Source organism: Bubalus bubalis, chromosome 4 (assembly GCF_019923935.1).
Source record: "Bubalus bubalis isolate 160015118507 breed Murrah chromosome 4, NDDB_SH_1, whole genome shotgun sequence".
Taxonomy (NCBI): domain Eukaryota; kingdom Metazoa; phylum Chordata; class Mammalia; order Artiodactyla; family Bovidae; genus Bubalus; species Bubalus bubalis.
Window position 1 is genome coordinate 10112549 of NC_059160.1, and position 21003 is coordinate 10133551.

Consider the following 21003-nt stretch of genomic DNA (forward strand, 5'->3'; position numbering starts at 1 on the left):
ACTGTGTCTGCAGTTTCCCCCGAGCCTCTAGAGCAGTGACTACATCTTATTTAACGAATATAGCGCCGACTGTGCCAGGCACCATTCTACACGCCTCACAAAGGTTAACCCATCCAATCCTCCTAACGACCCAAGGAGGCAGGTACCCTCACTAGCCACACTCACAGGTAGGGAAACTGAGGCCCAGGAGGTTAGGAGGTAGCTCAGGGTCACAGGAGCTGTGCCTGGAACCTAGGCTGCCAGCTCCAGTCTGTGCCCTTGGCCTCCCTGCTGGCTGCCCCTTCAGAGAGGTGATGCGGTCTGATGGCTTGAAGGGGGCACACGGAGTGACAGCTGGTCCCTCTCTCCAAGCTCCCAATCCTGCCTGAGGATCCCATTGGCATCTCTGCCCGGGACCCACACATGCAAACCTAATGAGCAGGAAACCATCCCCCTCCTTGGCCACTGTGGGCCCTACCCACCTCTCACAGCCTCTTGCACCCCTCCCATTCTCTGGATGAGCACAAATTTCATTGTCCAAACAGGGACACTTGGATGGTGACAAGGGTCACTATTAATAATCCCACTACGATCACAGGTGTGGGCCGGAGCTGTCCAGGAGAAGCAAAGACATGGAGTACTAGCATGGTACCACTCACTGGGTCCCTCCTCTTTGGCCTTGGCAGAACAGGTGGCCTGGAATGGCCAGGGCACCCTTAACACTCTCCCCATTTGAGGCCTTGGATCCGCCTGACCCAGTATCTATCCCGTCTTTCCCCAAATAAAGGTTTAGTTCAAGCACTGAAGGGTCACAGAGGAGAGAAGATATAAAAGGCTCCACAGAGCAGAAAGCTGGGAGGCAGTGGGGAAAGTGGAGTCTTCTGAATTTGACGGATCTGAGTCCAAATCTCACTTCTTCCCCATACACCACGGGGCCTTGAGCAAGCCTCTTCTCAGCCTCAGTTTCCCATCTGTACATGGGACAGCAGTGCTCATCCAAAGAACAGCCGTGAGGAGTCAGTGCCGAAACGGCAATGTCGGTGAACCATGTTGCCCCACTCCGTGATGAGGGAAGCAGGAGAGGGGGCATCGAGGGGAGAGAGGGTCTGAGGCCACTGCAAAGAGCCTGGCTCCATCTGGGTTTGTGTTTATTCAATACAGGCCCAGCGCCCAGGCCTCCCCAGGGAAGTGGCTGAGCCAGGGGAATAAAATAAATAAAGGCTGCCGAGGTGAGTGTGGACTGGGGTGGGGCCAGCCTAAGGAGAGGCGAGGGTGAAACGCTGGCCCCAGCTCGGCTGGCCACCCACGGGCCCCCCGACTCCCGGGAGGCTCGGGGTGGAGCCAGCGGAGGTGCCTACAAGCAGCAAGTCCTGGAATCCTGCCACCTCCAACCCCTCTTCATTTTTGTCCTCTTTCTCCTTCCTAAGGCAGGTTGGGAGACCAAGCTCTCTGGCTGGCTGGGGAGCTGGGGGATGGGGGTGAGGGGTGGAGATGGAGCGGGCCAGGGCCCAGGGCCCAGGCCACGGCCCCAGAGCCCATCCTGGGCAGGCAACCCGGGTTCGCTGTGCAGGACAGAGCAGCAGGGAGGCACGCGCCCCAAGGCAGCAGGCCTTTATGCGCCGCACACCCTGTCGTGCGGCGGCCCCTCCCCCGCTCCCGTGCTGCGTCCTCCCGCTCACCCTGCCCCCCGGACCCGCACCCCGAGGGGGCACTCAGGAGTTACACCAGCTCCCGCCCTTGTCCAGGGGCCCGGCAGCCCCTCGCGAATCCCTGGGCGGCTCCCCGGCTGCCGTGTCCTCCTCGTCTTCGTCCTCCTCATCCTCGCCATCCGTGAACTCGTCCTGGCTGAGGCCGTAGGCCAGCGTGGTGTGCGCCAGATCCACCTCGATGGGGAAGACGTCGGCGTCACGCAGCACCGAGTAGCAGTCGTTGTAGTACTTGGACATGGTGGACACGAAGCGCTGCAGCTGGAACACGATGTCCTGGACTGGGGCGGGAGGGGTGGGCAGACGGCACCGGTGGGCCAGGCTGCCTGCGCGTGGGGCCCGACCGACCCCGCCACCCTTGGGCTTCCCTTTCATGCACCTCACTGACCCCGGCACCCTGGGAGGGGGCCAGGCCAGCCAGGGCTGCCCAGCCCTGCACAGTACCCAGGCCTCCCCGCTCCCAGTTCAGGGAGTGGAAGAGAACTGCCGGGGTGGGGTGGGGCGTGGGGGTGGTGGGACTACACCCCAAGGAGTCTACGGGACACGGCCAATCCCACCATGGCCAGGCTCTGGGAAGCTCCCATCTCGGGTCTGACTCAGAGCCAGTCTGCAACGGGCTGTCCCTGGGACCTCGGGTGAGTGCTGGACCTCTCTGAAATGGGAGGAGGATGGTGCCGGGGGCCCGCGGCCCCTCACCGTGTTTCTGGTCGAGCAGCTCCATCTTCTCCAGCACGTCCTTGCGCATCTGGGAGAAGCGGGCGCGCGCCTCCTGGCGGCAGCGCAGGATCAGGCGGTACTCATAGTTGCCTGTGCTAACGCGGTACAGGGGCTCCCCGAGGGCCTGGGCGGGCGGGGGGGCGGGGGGGGGGGAGCACGTCAGGGACCCTGGGCAGGCGGCGGGCGTGGGGGAGGCGGCAGGGAGGCTGCAGAGAACCCGCCAGCTCGCAACCCCCCCCCCCACCCCCGCCACACAGCACTTTTCAAAGCTGCCACCGTTCCCCGTTTCTGAGACGCCTGCAGTTGCTAGAAGTGCTTAGGGATAGCTTTGTGAAAAACAAAACCAAAAAAAACCCAGACTCTTGCCACATTAAATGAGTGTTGAGTCACAGATGGACCCTGCTATCAAAAATATTACAAAGTAGCAAGTGATAAAAACCGGCTCTCAGGAGTGAGAGGAAGGGCATTTTTTTTTTTTTCCTGCAGGAGCCTCACCAAGTCTAGAGGGCAGCTGGTCTGGGAGTAGGTGGTGGGGATAGTTCTATGGCAAAAATGGCCAGCACTTGGGAGGCCTGCAAAGGCCATGGGGAGGGAGGGAAGGACAGCCCCCAGCTCTGCACAAACAGGAGCCTGGCCAAGTCCCCAGGCCTCTCTTGGGCGGGCCCGCCCCACCCTGTGTCCCTGGCAGGCCCAGGACGCTCTTGGGGCTCTGGGAGGCAGGCAGGGAGTGGTGTGTGCACCCCGAGCCACTCTAGAACCAGGGCCATGCTCCCCCACCCCACTCACAATGCAGCTGTACTCCTCGTCGTCCATCTCCTTGACCTTCAGGCAGTAGGACTGTGGGATGGGTGAGGCCAGGCTGTCAGGGGGGCTGCACCGCCTGGATGCTCACCCTGTGGCCCCAGTTCCTCCCGCGCCACCCTGGAGCCCTCGGCCACCCAGAGAAGCAGCTGTGCCAGGCCTTGTGGGCCCTGGACACCCTGAGCTGGAACGAGCTGAGACGCGTCAGGGAGAGGCTGGCCCCTTGCTCAGGCTGGCCCTTGCCCTGGAGGCTCAGGGTGGTGAGGGCACTCATCTGGGATGATGGAAAGGGCCCGGGAGCCCAGTGTATACACTCAAGTCCCAAGAGATGCTCTGGGCTAAAGGATTCCAGGATCCAAAGAACTTGAGGAAGGCCCTGAAGATCCACGTTACCCATGGGTCTATCGAAGGTTCTGACAAGTCCTGAAGCAAAGGACCTGGGCCTGCTTGGTGGAGTATTTTTCCTCAACTCCTTTGACCACAGAATTATCATTTGAACATAAGACTCATGAAAATCCACGTTATAACCAGTGACCTAGACTGATCCATTGTTAAAGAGTGACTGAAAAAAATTCCCATGGGGTCAGAGTGAGGGCTCCACCCACCCCAGAGCTCCTCTGAAGAGTCAAGCTGGGCCTAGGCTGCTGCCTGATCCCTGAACACCTCCCTAGGGCCCTGCCCCCACGTGCTCAGTCAGGTGTCCCCAAGGTCCTGGCCCTGACCTGCTGGCCGCCAAGCGGCCAACTGAAGAGGAACAAACCTCCAGGCGGGCTCCAACCCCAGCCGGCCAGGCCCACACCCGCAACCAAGAGGCCAGGGCCTACTTACCAGGTACTCGAACTTCACGTCCAGGTACTTCTTGATGGTGAGGCGAGTGTCTGGGATGGCCTTGTTGAGGTACGTGTTCAGGTCTGTCAGCATCTGGAAGGGGAGGTGGGGTGGACGCTTAGGCCCCCATGGGCAAGGACGATGAAGGCCGGCTAGGGTGACAAGGAATGGCACTGATGTGTCCACCCTCTAGTGGACGCAGGTGTCAGAGCCGAAGGGAGCTCCCAGACCGCCCTGTCCATTCCAAGGAGGAGAAGACAGCCCAGGCCAAGGGCAAGTCATGACTCTGGTGGAGCTAGGGCCAGAAACCAGCCTGGAGGTCAGTGCTGAGGCCGTGGAGGAGGAAGGACTCAGCCATGGTCAGCTGTAGCAGCCCACCCCCAAACCAGCCCCAAGATGCTCCGACTCCAGAACAGGACACTCTCTGCTGGCCACACTGCCCCTCCCCGCTCACCTACGGACCCACGCATGCTCCACGTGACCTACCGGCTTGATGGTCTTCAGGAGCCGGATGCCAAACTTCTCGATGCTGCGGTGGGCGTCAGCGAATTTCACAAAAGCCTCACTCGCAGCGGGCTGAGGCTCCCGCACCCCGATCACAGAGAACACGTCCCCAAAGGCTGCGTGACAAGTTTGTCCTGAAGGCCGCCCCTACTTGACCCCTTAACGGAGAAGCCAGGGATTTGTTGGGGAGAAGCACGGTGGGGGGCGTGGCAGGTCAGAGGTTGAGGTCTGCTGGTGGTCTACATCCCAGGGAGGTGGGTCTAAACCTCAAGAAAGGTGGATCTACACCCCTAAGAGCTGGACCTGTACCCCGAAGGAAGGTGGGTCTACATCCAAGGAGCTGACCTGGTTCCTGAAGTGACCAGACCATAGGGGTTAAGACTGGGTCAAAGTGGAGGAGGTGAAACTGTCTGGGAACAGCGAACTAACTGGTCTAGGAATCTGGTCCTAAGGTCAACCCTGCCCCTAAGGAGCTGGGTTACTGCTGCTTCTACCTGGGCTTTGTTTTCCCAGCTGTAAAATGGGATGAACTGAAGCTAACAAACTTGTAGGAAACATGATCAGGAATAAGGAAAGGCCTTGTACATTGTAAGCGGCAGTACAGACAGACAGGGCAGGGCCTGCACAGGGAGCTTCTGCACCCCACAGAAGCCTAGCTGGTCGAGAGGCTCCCCGCTGGCCTCATCACCATCACACCTCCAAATCTGACAGGAGGTCAGATGCTGCAGGGTCTGCCTGAGCCTGGGCAGCAGAAAGGCCCCGGAGAGGAGCTCGCCCTCACCCTCCCTGTGGGGTGTAGGGAGGTGCTGAGCCCAGAGTGCAGGGTTTTTTCCAGGGTCATGCAGCAGGTTCAGGGCGTCCTTACCACGGTGCGTCTGTGACAGCTCATAAAAGGCCCGGAGGAGGTTCTTGGTGTGTTCTGTCATCCCTGTGGGAAAGACCCAAAACTAGAGGGACAGAACCACACGGTGGGGACGACACTGGCCCAGGACACAGCCTCCAAACCCCCACCCCACCCCGGAGGCCCACACTGTCCCTGAGGCTCGGACTTTTCTCACTAGGTTTACGTGTGCCGTTCTTTTTTATGGGCACGCGTTACTTTTATAATCAGAAAAAGCAGGTCTTTGGATTTTCTTCCTTAAGAATTTTTAATGACTATGGTCCTCGAATTGTGTGGCTGGCACCCTGCCCCTCACTGCCATCACGTTTAGAGCAGGGCTCCGGAGCTCCACCTGGGGGAGAAGCGGGGCCGGGCACTTCCAGTGCAGCACCCCACCCACCCAGGGCTGCTGGCGGGAGGGTGTGCCTGCCCACCTTTATACAGCTCAGCAGTCCGCTCCAGCTCCTCCAGCCTCTTGACGAGCCCATCTGTGGGGATCAGAGAGCCAGGGATGAGGGGAGACAGCCAGGGATCATGGAGCCAGGCTTGGGAAGGGTGAGGTGGCCCCCAGAGGAGAACCAGGAACAGCACAGGACAGGGTCCCAGGGACGGGGACTGGGCACCTCAGGGCGGCTGGGCTTACAGGTGTTTTGTGACAAGTACATCCAGACAAGGCGGGGCAGCGGGGCAACCCTCAGGAGGCTCCTGTGATAAGCACCACCCCAGGAGGCTGGACACACCGAAGGGGCAGAAAGGTGACAAGGATGCGGGTGCTTCCAGAAGTGAGGAGTGAAGGCCAGATTGGGCCCTCCCCAAGGGTAGCTGCCCACGGCCGGTGGAAGGCAAGCCCCTGCCTAGCAGTCAAGGACCTAGCCAGAATTTCCAACACACACCCTGCCGACGGCCAAGAAGCAAGGCAATCAGAGAAAGTGGGAGAGATGGGATGCATTGACAGTAACTCTTAAGGCAGGCTCAAGGCAGCCCACCACCTCCTGGCAGCTCAGAAGAGACAGCAATCTGGGAGGGGAGAGGAAGGCAGGAAGGGCTTTGAGGAAGAGCTTGCACTGGAGTGGGCCTTGGTGATCGTCTTCGTTGGCTTCACAGGTGTTTATCTTGCACCCACTATGTGCCAGACCCTGTGCTGGGCCAGGGAATGACCTTGGTGAATGAAATCTGAGTGGTGCCTTCCAGGCTCCTGGTCTAGCACTGACAGTGGCCAGGCCACGGCTGGCAGGGGCAGTAAGGGCTGCCGGGTGAGGGGTGGGGGCAGCTGCCTCACCTCCAGGGCTCAAGATAGGAACACGTGGATGGCCAGGGCCGGGGCTGCATTCCAGATCAGGGTGGGACGGGGCTCCGGCCAGCAGTGATCACCACCCTCCTCCACTCTGATGGGGTGAGGTCCACACCCACCTCCCCACCAGGAGCACGGGCAGCAAGTGCGGGGCAGGGTCCATGCCGGTGGCTGCCTGGCCCAGAGCCTCCTAAGACAGAGCCTGGCCTCAGTGAAGCCCTCCACCCAGCTCAGTCCTTTCTCCACATGAGCCCTCCGGGGCAGATTACTTCCCCCATCTTACAGGGAAAACCAAGGTTCAGAGAGGTGAAGCAACTTGCCCAAAGGCGCACAGCGAGGGCTGTGCAGGCCAGGGTGCCCTCTGCCCCCTCAGCTTCCTGTGCTGACCTGGGCCAGGGTTTTCTGAGTGGCAGGAGAGGAAGAGGGTTGTAGAAGCCGGGTCTGGATTCTTAAATCCAGGCAGAGAAGGCAGTGTGTGTCAGGCTGTCAGGGAGGAAGGTTTAGGTTCTGGGGGCTGGTGGGGCGCGCCTCAGAGGTCTTCAGAGGCTTCAGCCACTGGGCTGGCCTCCAGGCCCCATCGCCCCAGAGCCCTGGCGCCCGGCCAGCCTGGCAGCGAAGGAGCCACGTAAGCGCCATGCTGTTGTTTTTAGCTGGGTCATGGGACATCATGACAGCTTCAATTTTAGAAACCCTATTTAAGGCTGGGGAAATTGCAAGGTTTGGGGGGGAAAAAACACAACAACCAGTTCTAATTTCATCTCGACGCATGGTAACTACAGTAACAGGGATTTATAGGCACCAAGAAGCTGGAAATAGCAGCCGCCACTTTTGTACACCCTCTGGAACAAGCTCAGACCCCACCCCGACGTCCCAGCCATAAAGCCCAGTGTGCCCAGCTGAGCCTACAATTTATATCGGTATTTATATCTGTCCCCACACGTACACAGCAGAGCTGCTGCTATTTATAAACTCGGGCTGGTGACGGCAGGAACGGGACTGAGTGTTTCACTGGTTCCCCCCCCAACCCCCTGGGGAGAGCGCGTGTGCACACGCATGGGTGGGTGTGAATGTGTGGGGAGAGAGTGTGTGTGCACAGGCATGTGTGGGTGTGAATGTGCGTGTACTCGGTTTTCCCGCTGCGGGAGGTGAGCGCAGCCACCTCCAGGTCTGAGCAGGAATTGCTGGGACTCAGGCAGCAGCACCACCTCCTGGAGAGAGGCGGGGGGCCGGGTAAGCAGCCCGGGAGCAGCCGGGACATGCTGGGGTGACTGGGGCTGGGGTGAGGGTGGCCTGGCTGTGTGAGAGCAGCTAGGGGGCAGTGGCGAAGGCACCAGCTTGGGGAGCTTGGCAGGAGGCACCTCCCCACCAGGAGTCTCTCATCTGTGACTTGGGCCTGTGAACCCTTGCTGGAGAGCGGGAGGACACGGGCTGTAAGAGGCCTTCACTGTGCACTGTGGGTGCTCTGTGGGAGCTTGGAGAGGCCTCCGGGGAGGCAAAGAGATGTGAGTATCAGCCCCACCAGCAGAGGCCCGGCCCAGGCCAGCAGGACACACACAGGTCTGGTGGGCGGCCATGGCGCCCCTCCCCCGGAGGCCTGGGCCTGAGTCCCCTGGGACTGGAGGTGGGGGCTGGGAGAAGGGGACTCACCATTGCACAGGATGGCCCGGCTCAGGCCCAAAGCATCTGCCGTCCCCGAGCTCATGTTCTCGACCAGCCGATGCTTCACTTTCTTCAACACTGGGACCAGGTGAGAAAAGGACTCATGAGGTGGAGCCTGGGCCCCCGGGGCCAATCCCGCTCCATCACGACTCAACTGGGAGCACTGCAGGGCCGGAACTGGGGTTTGGGGCGGGGGTGACTATGAAGTAGGGAGGGTCCTGGCCGGGGGTTGCGGGGGTTCTGGGCTCCCTGCCCTTTTCACTCTCTACTTGAGAGAGGTGTTGGGAGCCTGGAAACAATAAATATGTAAGGCACTTAACTGAGGGTTTGGCACTCAAAGTGACTATCGACTCCCACTGAGATCCAGAGCTGCCTAGGCCTGACACTGGCCGATAGGCCAACCAGGGAGGACCCCCCTCCTCCGTCTCTCCTCCACACCCGGGAGCAGAAGCACCGTCCATGACAACTGGCCCCAGGCTCCAGACAGTTAGTGCATGTGTGGTCAAATAGTCTTTGCAACGGGACTGGGATGGGACCAAAGGGTTTTAGAGGAAGAACTTCCGGGACAGACTTGACCTGCCCTTAGCCTCTTTTCTTAAAAACCAGAAGGCAACTGTGGCCCCAGGGTGGAGGAAAAGGGTGCTGGGCCCCAGAGCCAAGAGATCTGGGTGGCTCTTCACCTGGGGGCACAGCGCCTCCCTGGGTCCTAGCTCTGATGTGCAATGAGGTAGCTGGTCCAGAGGACCTCGAAGCTACCATCCGGCTCCTGAGCCTGGAAGCTTCTACAGAAGCAAGGCCCAGCCCCCGAGCAGGAGGTAATATGTCCCAGGGCATGCTGTGGGCAGAGAAGGACTGGCCTCTGCCCCAAACCTGAGAGCCAGTCCAGACCCTAAGGCTTTCTGGCAGCAAGTGGGCAGAAGAGGCCAGGGTTGAGTGGGGTGTGCAGGTGGGCAGGTGGTACCAGGCAGGGCTGGACTGCCCTCCCCTTTCAGAGTGGTGAGGGACTGGGCCTAGTGAGCTGGAGGGCTGCCCTACAAAGGACAAGCCTATGGCATGAAGGCACCAGAGCAGGTGGTCGGGGGAGGTAGGAGAGAGAAACATTAGGCAGGGAGAAACCAGAGACAGGTTCCGGGGACCAGCTGCAAGGGGAGTACCCCTGGGTCCTCCCAGGTGCTTGGATTGGCTTGGTCAGAAGGGTCAGAGGGCACAGCCACGTGATCACTGACACACTGTCACAGGAGACAGAACGGGGGCTTGTGGAGCACCTGGACGCCACTGCCCCGGCGCCGCTTACCAATGTCCAGGGACATGCCCTGCTTGGGGTCCGCCTGCAGCTTGTTGTAGTGGATGGTCACCTCCCCCTGGAAGAGCAGGACAGCAGAGCTGTGACGGAGCCCCCGGGCCCCAGCCCCTTCTCTGAGGAGGCCTGTTTGCCCTGGTGTCTGTGGTCATCAAAGAATCCTGAGCCCTGGGAAAGGGCTCCTCCTTGTCTCTCCACCCACCAGGCCCCAGACAGTCGGCAAGGACAGGGCAGACAGGGTCCCTGGGGTCACAGAGCTCACAGCCCGGCGGTCTGTGACACTGTGTGCCCCTGCCCTCCCCCACGCCACGGCCACAGCGCAGCCCTCTGCCGAGCCACTTCTCCTGTCCTCTGAGAGGGTCTTCTAAACCAGGTCCCTTCTCAGGAGTCCCGCCATTTGCCCCACAAACACATCTGAGCACTTTCTCTGTGTCGGGTGCTGGGGGTGCTAGGGAGCAGGTACAAGGGTGGCCGCAGCCCCCCAGAGCCCAAGGCCAGCAAGAGAAGCTGATGCGATTCGCGGAATTACACCAATCAAAGTCCAGTGACTGGATGAGAAGTAGCCGGCCTCCCTCGAGAAGGCTGCCCTGACCACGAGGCCACCACAGTCCGTCTCATGCTTGAAATCCTAAGACCCTTGAACTGGGGGCTGAATTCATTCAGATACAAAACAGGATCTCAAAACTGCATCCTGAAGGAAAACCAAAGTGAGCTGAGGCCGTGAGTCAGGGGTGGGTGCAAAAGGCTGCCTCGCAGGGTGCTCAGGGCTGCCGTGGAGCACAGCTGCGGGGGAGGAAGGAGCACCAAGGAGGGACCAGATCTGGGCTCTGCTCCAGCCGTGCGGCCACAAGCAGCTCCTTCCCTCCTGCAGGATACTGGTGAGATGGGTGCCCGGATCTCTGCCAAACGTGGGGGCTGGGGAGTCCCCAGGCAATGGCAAGGCCACGCGCACCTGCCAAGAGCTCCTGTTCCTGTGGGTAATGTGAGAGGCTGGTGTGAGACAGGCTTGGGAGGACAAGGAGGGTTCTGGTGGGTAGAGATGGGGGAAATGAGAAAAGGGATCCAGAGAGGGGGCACATGCACCCCAGCTCCGTATCAGAAGGAAACATGGCCCACCCCCTCCCATGATGCGCTCCTCTGCCCAACAGGAAATGCCCAGGACAGTAAACTCCACACCAGGCGGAGCAGAAGAGGAGAACAAAGGGGAGGGGGTGGAAGCCGTGGGTCCGGGGCTAAGGTAAGAAGACGGACCGTCAGGGATGCTGGTACCAGGCCTTTAAGACACAGAGGACGGGAGGGAAGTGAGGAGAGGTGTGGTTGGATGGGGTGAGGGAGCCCAAACACTCGACCAAGCTCAACGGGCAGCTGGGTGCTTGACTCTCAGAGTGTTAAATCAATCTGTGGCTTTGCGCCTTCTTCACTGTTTTGGTTTCGCAAGAGCTACCAGCAGCAAAAATCTCCAAAAACATGGCAGAAGGGCTGCATGCTTTGGGGTGTGGCGGGAGAGAGGGGCTCTGTAGGGAGAGGCCTTGGCCTAGAGCAGGGTGGGGGAAGCAGGAAACAGGCAGCGTGCAGTCTGGCCTGCTGAACAGGACACTAGCAGCTGGACACGGAGCTGCCCTGGGGCCCAGAGGGGTCCCCGGGGGATACGCGAGCCCAGGAGGACCCACAGGACTGAAAGTTCCTACAGGGAATGCGGGTGGGGTGCCTTTTCCCTCTTATACCCTCTTGGGCCCAGCACGGCTCAGAGGGCATGTCCTGGGTATCTACTGACCCAGGTAGGTGCACCATGGACTTCTAGCTTCAGCTCCAGCCCTGACTGGGGACACGCTGGCTCGCCCTGAGGTGTGGTTCTGAGTCTGATAGCTCCCCTGGGAGCTCGAGGGCAGGACCTTTGAGTCGTGGTGCCCACTCTCTCGCCAGGGCCCAGCACAAGTCCTGGAGCATAATCTGCATTTCCCGAGTGAACCTGGGGGAAACTGAAGGAGCTGGGATGTGATAGACCCTGAGGTGCCGAGGAGGGAGCTGGGTGAGGGCCAGGCCCCCTGCAGGCCCACCGAGGCCTCAGGCAGACTGGAGGTCTCAAAAGGGCCAGTGTCCCCACTGCCGCCGCAGCCTTACCTTCACCTCCTGAATCATCTTGGCCACCTCCACCTTAGTTTTTCCTTTGATTGACCTGCCATTGACCCCCGTGATCTCATCGCCAGCTGCCACGGTGCCGTCCAGCGCGGCGGGCGTGTTGTCAAACACCTGCGGGTGTGGAAGGGGATGGGCGGGAGGAAAGGAGAGCTGGGAACAAAGCTGGTGGCGGGCGGGCATTCCCTCCACCCCAACCAGCACCAGCCCTGTCCTGGTCTCTACTCTGTCCCTTACATGGCGAGGAGAAGGGCAAGGGGAGAGAGCACCCCAACAGCCAGATATGAATGACCCACCTTCTTGGGGGAAAGGGAAGGAGGACAGGAATGTGACGATGAGACGTCCCTTTTCTGATATCAACTGCACCCAACCTTACACACCCACTGGAGGCTTTGTTCCTCCAAAGTCATTTCTTTAGATTTTCCAACAACACCGCTCGGAGCTGACTCAGAGCGCCAAAGCACCACTGATCAATTCCTGCAACCTCACTGCAGTCCCCAGGGAGCAAGGGCCCCCCTACACATAAGCCTCTTCTCCCAAAGTGCCCCCGTCCAGGGGGTCTGTGCTCACTGGCTCAATGTGGCTGAATGTGTCTGTTAAAAGGACAGAGATACGGGGAGATACTCAGGATGAGCAGGTGACAAAAGTGGGTGCCGTTGAGTCCCACAGCCCCATAGTCCCTGTGGGGCCCCAGAACGCCGGCAGCCAGGCTTACCTGGAGCCTCAGGAGCCTGGAGGGGGGACCCCATCCAACAGCTCCACAGGAAAGGCCTCTCTCTGTGGGCGCTGGGAGACTGGCTGATGCCCCACAGCGGAACCCACCAGCTGACTCTGCCACCACACAGAACTGTGAAACCTGTCGTGACTGTGAGGGCTCGCTCTTAGATATAAAGACGGGCGAGGAATACTGGGCCCTTGAAAAAGTGTCCCGTGTGAAAAACACCGAAACGTTTAAATAGAAAAAAGAACCACAGGAAACAGGAACAAAGCAAGGACAATAATATGAAATATTATGAAAACACATGGAATAATATGAAATATTTTAATATTTATATAACAGGAAATATTTATATAATACAAATATATTTCAGATATATTCATCTTATATAATGTGAAAATAAAAAGAAAAGTACAATTAACACCTTCACAGAGATCTGAAAAACAAGAACAGGATGATGTAAAGGATCATTTCGAAAATAGGAAAGATCTCATAGAAACACGAAACATAATTGAAATGGAAAATGCCAAAGGAACTTCGGAAACCAAGCAGAGGGAAGCAAAAAAGAGATGGTCAGAAAACAAGAAAAGGAATATTAAAAGATCAATGGAGGAAGCCCAGAGTTTAACCAACAGGAAGCCCAGAGTTTAACCAAGAGGAAGCCCAGAGTTTAACCAATAGGAAGCTCAGAGTTTAACCAACAGGAGTCCAAAAGAGGGAACAGAGAGCAGGACAGCATCAGGGATAATATGTGAGATGCAGAAGAGAAAGACATGGGGTCTCCAATGAACCTGCCCCTTGAGGTTCCAGCACAACAGACAGAGAAAGGATCACGCCAAGAGCCATCATCACGATGCTTCAGAATGCCAAGGACAAAGAGAAGTGCCTAAGAGTTTTGATGGACCAAGAATAAAACACGTTACTACAAATAAAGGATCACAAGTAAGACTGGCATCACCAGAAAGGACAACTATGCTGATGGCAAAAGACAATGAAATGACACCAGCCAACTTCTAAGCGAAAATTATTTTCAACCTTGATGTTCGTTCTTGAATTTGACCCACTCAAGTGTCAGTTGAAAGGAATATGAGAATAACAACAACGTTAAAACAGAACGAGACACTTACAGAGATACAAGTTCTCAAAAAATTTACCACCCTAGCAGCCTTTCTCAGAAAGCTACAGGAAACATGCTCCACCAACATGGGGAAGTAAGCCAAGAAAGAGGGATCCTGGAGACGAGGGAATCCAATTCTCTAGAGGAGAGGGAAGGGATGGTTCAAAGAGGAAAGACCAGTGGTGGAGGACAGAAAGCTGATGGGAAATGTTTGAGGTGAATGTACTGAAAACACAAGGAGAATGCAAATGGAAAAAAGAAGGAAAAAAAAAAAAGAAATTGCTTGTTTTAAAAAAAGAAGATTGAGTTAAGAAAAGAATTACAGGCTTTCTCAAAAAATTAAACACAGAGTTAGCATATGACCCAGAAATTCCACTCCAGATTTATATCCAAAAGAAATGAAACATATGTCCACACAGAAACTGGACATGAATGTTTATAGCAGTGTTATTCACAACAGCCCAAAGGTACAAACAACGCAAATGTCCATGAGCAGATGAATGGATAAACAAATGGTGGTCAACCCATCCAATGGGATGCTATTCAGCCACGAAAAGAAGGAACATGAAGCGGGCTGCAACGTGAATGAACTTCAATGCAACATGATCACTCAAGGGCATGGGTGGTTGTCTGGGTGATGAGACAGTTCTGAAACCAGAGATGGTAGCTGCATTCCATGAGCGCATTAAAATAGCACTGAGTTGTTATACTTTAAAACCATTATTGTATGCTATGTGAATTTCACCACAATAAAAATATTTTTTGAAAAAGTATAAACGCCGAAGACCACTAAGCTCGGTACCTAAAACAGCACCTTACTATGCTCTGAGCTCTCTGGAGGGAGGGGGGTGGGGAGGGCCTCTGTTTTCTTGCTTTCTTAACTCTAGTGTCTGCAAAATACCCTGGCCAGGCCCTGAGAAAATATTTCCCGAACACGACACCTATTGCAGTGACAGACTGAAACCAAACTGACGAGATCACCACGCCAGGAAGGTGGGGTGAGAGGAGACAGTGGTTTGGGAAGAAAGTTAAATTCTCGTCTCCTTGGCTGAGAGAAGCTGATAGATGTTTACAAGGGACAGATCAAGAAGTAACGGGATAAGCATCTTACTGACAAAAATGGGACCTCCGACCTGAATCTACAGCTAAAAGGGTGGGAAGCAGTGTTGCTTCTGGGATTGGGGTGGAGGCAGGCCTGGGGAGGGGGAAGGGCGGCGAGATGGGGTAGAGCAGGAACTGCTTATTTGACATGGGCCTTTTAGTACTCTTGACTTGTTAAAAGCAAGTCAGAGAGTCTTTGATTAAAAATAAAACTGAGTTTTGAAAAAAATCAATTCTACTATTTATAATCACAGTTCACACTAAGGACAAACCTGGCCCTCGGGGGGGGGGGGGGCGGGGAGGGAGGGGGAGGTGGCACAGGAGGCTGTAAGGGCAGATTTCGAGGAGGTCAGGCCTGGGGGAGGCCTCCCCAACACCTCCTGGGTCAGAGGAGGCCAAAGAGCCTGTAAAGGCCACATTCTGAGCGGGCAAGACCAGATCCAGGGAATCTCCATCTTCAAGGCCTTAGAAGTGACTCTTTTGCGAGAGCCTCAGAGAGACTGATGTTTCTCATCTGCCACCAATGGCTACTTAGCTGAGAAGGTTAGAGTAGAGCAGAGTCCGGGTCAAGTTGATGTCTGGGGGAGCAAGCTTCCTTCTAAGACTACAGAAAGATCACTGACTCCAACCAGCCCCACAGTGAAGCAGGCCAGTGCCCACTTGTGAGTCACAGCTGACAGAACATCACCAGGGCAGCTCCTGTGCAATAAGGACCACAAACCTGCAAAGTACCGCTGGCAGATCATCTGGGAGAGTGAATTGTCGTAAAAATAGTAACAGCTGCCACTGGGGGAGTGCTGCTTAAGGGCCAGAAACTGTGGGATGTCATTGTTGAGTTTATTCTTCACAGCAACCCAAAGATGCTCGGACCTATGCATTTTACATCCCCAATTTCCAGGTAACAAAACGGAGGCCCAGAGAGGTTAACAAGTTAATAAGTGGGGAAGCCTGCATTTAAACTCAGGCCATTCATAGTCTTTTAATCTTTCTACTATGCTTCACACCTGTGTTAGTACCAAAGGTTGATGGTTTTGTTGATTCATTGACAACACTGTTATTGAAGGTCCAATATTTGCCAGGCCTTGTACGAGGTGCTGAATGCAGTGAAAAAGCAAACTGGGATCCTGCCCTCATGGTGCAGAGAGTCTGAAAAAGTGGCTAGATACAAAATTAGTGAGCAAATCCATGAGAGTACAGATGGTGGTAAGTGCTGAGAAGGAAAAAAAAACCAGATTGAAATGACAGAAAAACAAGGGCAGGCCTTCTGAGAGGGAGTGTTCAAGGAAGCCCCTCTGAAGAGAATGAGAAGGAGCCAGCTTTACAGAGCGGAGGAATGAACCTTTGTCATGTCCAAGTAGCCAGGTGGCTCGCCCCCTCCAGCACCCCCCTCCCACCTCCAAAGCACTCAATACCTGAACAATATACAGGCAGGGACAGTACTGGGCTCCTCCTCCAATGCTGATCCCGATCAGGTTCTGAGCATCCTTCTGCAGGGTCACCTTCCCAGGCACAGTAGGGATTCCGCTAGAAAGAGAAGCACGTGCAATTGAGTTTCCTGGAAGAATGACTGGAGGAGATGGGGATGGAGACAGGCCCTCCAAAACCCCCAAGAGCCTCCTAGTGCTACACGTGCTACAGAGGGAAGCTCTTTCTCATTTGGCCAAAAAGACAGCATTTTGTCATTTTGTGCTGGAACACCACAGAGCTCTTGGATCCATGCTAATGGGGCATCAGACCCCAACTTGGCCATTTATCAGCTGTGGGTCTTGGATAAGCAAGTCACCCTCTCTGCATCTCAATTTCCTCATTCATAAAATCATATAGATTAAAACAATGGCCACTTCAAAAGTACATGGAAGCCACTTAACACCAACTCAGCTAAGAGTAGGTACTCAAAAAAATAGGTCCCCCTTCCCTGTTCTTCATTTTCCCTCTAAGAGTTGAGTCAGACTCTATTCTTGTCACCTTCTCAGCTACATAAATCATAAGCCACCACCTCCAGGAAGCCTTCTCCTGTTAAACCACGCATCACCCATCTCTCAACTGTTATACTCAATTACCTCTCAATTTTCACTATACATTAGCACTTTTTTATGTTTTGTGGCAAATACTCTCATTTATTCTCTTATTCACTCGACAAACATTTGCTAACAACCTGCTGATGCTGAGTACCATCAGTGCTGAGGACACAGAAAGGCGCTGCATTCCAGCCTCGCTCTGAGGGAGGATACATTCTAATAAGGAGACTAACTTAACTTTTTAAAATCTCTCCCACTAATCCTTTATGTTGGGAAGGAAGGTATGTTTATGATATTCCTATTCATCCTTCAAAACCTAGCTCCATTGCCACCTCTTCTGTGAAAGAAAGAAAGAAAGTGAAGTTGCTCAGTCATGTCCGACTCTTTACGATCCCATGGACTGTAAGCCTGCCAGGCTCCTCTGTCTATGGGATTCTCCAGGCAAGAATATTGGAGTGGATTGTCATTTCCTTCTCCAATTCTAACAAGAAGACTAACTTAATTTTTTAAAATCTGCCCCACTAATCATTTATCCTGGGAAGGAAGGTGTATTTATGAAATTCCTATTCATCCTTCAAAACCTGGCTCAATTGCCACCTCTTCTGTGCCGCCTTCCCTGAATACCCCAGCAGAGGCACTGCTCAGCTGGCTGGGTTCTCCTTGTAGCCATGTCATTCTCCATTAGGGCCCTTGTGGTCCTGAATTGCAACTATCCATCAATATGTCCACAGCCCCCTACAGATGGTGAGCTCCTGGAAGGGCAGGATTCATTGCAGCTTCTAAGCTTACGCTGAGAAGCAAGGGTCTGTGGAACTCGAAAGTCCAGGGATTTAGGGGATCTGGGGTTCCTGCACTCGTGGGACTTGGGGTAACAACATACTCACAGTTTATCCTCCTCGATGTCATAATCCAAGTCTGCAAACATGGTTCCGAGAGTTTCAGTGGGCTGGCTAACTGCCCAGCTCGGCAGGGGAATGGGGAACTGGATCCGGATGAGAAAAGAGGGCAGGGCTTAGGAAACCAAAGTGCCTAAATACCAACCCCAACCCCGGCTATCAGCGAGAGCCAGGCCCTCCTCCTCCCCTCCGGACGACGGGGGATTGTCCCGGGGTCGGGGGTGGGTAGGTGATTCTTACTAGGTACAGAGGGGGACTCCAGGCCAGGGCTGGGGGCTCAGATCCCAGAGCCCGCCCCACGGGTCTCCAGGCCCTCGGGAGCTGCCTCTGTAGCTCACCGGAAGCGTCAGTCCCACAGACGGGTCCGGGCCAGGCTGGCACCTGAACCCACCTGCCGTTCCACCTGTCCGTGGCCGCGACTGTCGCGTCACTTCCGGCGGGACACGGAAGTCCCGCCTTCCTGCCCTGGGTATTTGCCCCGATCCCTGCAAGGAACCCTTCCCTCCCAGCCTCCCGGGGATCCCAGAACCAGGAAAGAGAATAAGTATTGACGGAAGCTCCCCCTTAGCATGAAAAAGCGGAAACAGAGTAAAGGTCTGGAGAGGCCGACGGCGCTCAACCCCGCCCCTTGTCCTATGGCCGCCGCCATCTTGATAAGGGCAGGGTTCTTCCCAGCTTCCTTAGCGGGACGCAGGAGACCAAGACGCCTGGCTGGTTGCCGTGGCAACAAACGCATCCTCAGACGGGGAGACCTCCAGTGAAATTCAGTGGACTACAAACCTCGACAGGTTCCCTTTAACATTTTCAGCACCTCGTGTTAGGGTGCTGTGACTCCTCTACTAGAATGACTGTCCTGGCTGGAAGGATCCTTCGAGATGCCAATCTAATCTGAGTTTTGCAGGCCAGTAAACTAAGTGCCAGTAAAGGGAAGTAAGGGTCCCAGAGGCTGCTCTCCGTCTGGAGAGCAGCCTCTGGGACCCCCAGGAAGCAAATTAAAGCACATGTAACCTGAAGCAATGGCACCCCACTCCAGTACTCTTGCCTGGAAAATCCCACGGACGGAGGAGCCTGGTGGGCTGCAGTCCGTGGAGTCGCTAGGAGTCGGACACGACTGAGCGACTTAATTTTCACTTTTCACTTTCACACATTGGAGGAGGAAATGGCAACCCATTCCAGTGTTCTTGCCTGGAGAATCCCAGGGACGGGGGAGCCTGGTGGGCCGCCGTCTATGGGGTCGCATAGAGTCGGACACAACTGAAGCGACTTAGTAGCAGCAGCAGCAGCTAGGGGAAGAGATTTTGTCCAGAGCCTTCCACAGTTGGAGTAAGATCCAGATCTCAACCCTGAGACGCCTGCCACCTCGTCCAGCGCCTTTCTAACACCTGCACACCTGTGGTCAGTGGCTCTGCCACAGACAGGTTGGATTCCCTTCCTTTCCCTTTACATACCTCCTTTCTCCAAATGCAAACTAAGAGCACCGGGGCAGATGCTTTCTATGATAGTTAGTAAAAGACGCCTCACACTCCCTCTCTTTCCTTAGTCCCGAGGAGCTGCCCCCTTGGGGTCACACTGAAGGTCACAGCCCTGTGCACCTGAGGTTCTGAAAATGCCATCAGTGCTTCGCAGCCGACAAGCCCAAATCTCCTCTCCCCGCCAACCTCTGCTGCAGTATTGTGTATATTAAGTTCCCTGGAGGGGTTGGGACTCCCAGAGCCCCAGCCCTAGCATCTGCCTCATCCAGGAAGCATGGGACCAGGCCTGTCCAGATTCCTCCAGGGGCAGTGGAGGAAGGAGAGGTGCAGAAGGGTGATTATCCACATAGCCCATGGCCTGATGGGAGCCCCACCCTGCCCTTCGGGAGCTATCTGAGTGCTGGGTTGTGCAGAGTACCACAATAGCAGCAACTTTTCCATGTACCCTTGGCTCCACCATTAAGATCACTTTCACAGGATTTCAAAGTTCACCTTGATCCTATGAGAGAAGAACAAGTACTGTCAGCCACACTGTGCAGGTAAGGAAACTGAGGCTCAGAGAGACACTGCCCCTTGTCTCCCAGGTGGTTGGTAGCAGAGCTAGGGCTGGCATTTCCAAGTCCTATTTGCAGGCCAGAATTTCTATTCTAAAAATCAGCAGTCTCCAAAGCCAGATTATTTAATGTGGACTGTGGCTCTTCCACCTCACGGTAGCCCTAGCTCATTCCCAGATACTGCCATCTTGAAGCTGGGGGATCTTGGGCAAGTCACTGCCTGACTCTGAGTTCAGATATCTGTAGACTGGGGACAGTGGTTCTCCCAAAAGTGCTTGTGAAAGTCAAGATAAAAAGGAGAAACAGGGAATACCCTGGTGGTCCAGTGGCTAAGACTCTCCACTCCCAATACAGGGGGCCTGAGTTCAATCCCTGATCAGGGAACTAGATCCCATGTGCCACAACTAAGACCCTATGCAGCCAAATAGAGAAAAATAAATATTGTTTTAAAGGAGAAACAGATGTGAGTGCTTTGGAAACAATTCGCATGACACAGATGTCACTCAAGTCTCTTGACAACCCCCCCCCTCCCGCCCCCGGCCAGCCCACTCCAGTCCCTCTTCCCAAGGGAGGGCAAAATGCCCAGCCTCTTCTCTTTTCTTCCTTGACTTCCCTGTCTCCCAGGCCCAGCTCTAATCCACCTGTCACAGACAGCCTTACCAGACAGTCCTGGCTCACAGATCTTGTCTCTTTTTCTGAGCCCCTGAAACAGTTGTTATTTGGATCATTCACTTGGCAATTAACTATGTGTCATCTTGTGAAATCCCTTCATGGCTTCCCTGAGTCAATTCTGTGTTGATTCACTTATCACATGTTTGAATTTTACCTGGGGAGTTCTGTTCCCCTTTAAAATTGGGGCTTAGGGGTCCTGTCTTGACAAACCATAATCTTATTCTCCCTATCTCTCTCCTTCCTGAGTTCCTTTTCTGTCCTGACTTTATAGTCCCTGGCATATCCCCCCTTCCATAGGATGCCAGGAAGCCATCAACAGGTGTCACTGTGACAAACTTGAAAAAGAAAATCAGGGTGCTTTGTAATACATGTTTGTGTGAAAATATGATGACTCACTCTATATTTATCAGTGGATGGCTCTCCTGGGTCTGACCACACAGCATGGGAACCTGTTCCAGCCAATTCATGGGGTCAGGTTGGGACCATGAATTCATTTGAGGGGAAAGAAAGTGTGAGTACCTTGTTCCATCGCCATAGTAAGCACTTCTTGTCTTTCCAGCTGGACAGGAAGTCCCTGGGGGCAGATCTTGTCCTTCTCTGTATCTCCCGCAGAGCCTGCCACAGCACTTGGCTGCAGACAACGTGCGGTAATCG

At 55.3% G+C, this 21003-nt stretch overlaps 1 protein-coding gene across 4 annotated transcripts; it reads right to left on the minus strand.

The window, feature by feature from the left end:
- Positions 1 to 1110: 1110 nt before the first annotated feature.
- PICK1 (protein interacting with PRKCA 1) lies at positions 1111 to 19560 on the minus strand. 4 transcript variants are annotated; one of them, XM_045165242.1, is made up of 13 exons: positions 19542 to 19560; positions 17640 to 17737; positions 16150 to 16261; positions 11787 to 11915; positions 9660 to 9726; positions 8354 to 8443; positions 5850 to 5903; positions 5401 to 5463; positions 4518 to 4651; positions 4032 to 4124; positions 3189 to 3239; positions 2382 to 2526; positions 1111 to 1966 (listed from the first exon to the last, which is right to left on the minus strand). In XM_045165242.1, the coding sequence occupies exons 2-13, from the start codon at positions 17678 to 17680 to the stop codon at positions 1692 to 1694; spliced, it is 1254 nt and encodes a 417-aa protein (XP_045021177.1). In that variant the 5' UTR covers positions 17681 to 17737; positions 19542 to 19560; the 3' UTR covers positions 1111 to 1691. The 4 variants fall into 4 exon arrangements, with proteins under 4 accessions (XP_045021177.1, XP_006071425.1, XP_006071426.1 ...); XM_006071363.4 differs by lacking the exon at positions 19542 to 19560 and adding an exon at positions 18043 to 18200; XM_006071364.4 differs by lacking the exon at positions 19542 to 19560 and adding an exon at positions 17990 to 18200.
- Positions 19561 to 21003: the final 1443 nt, after the last annotated feature.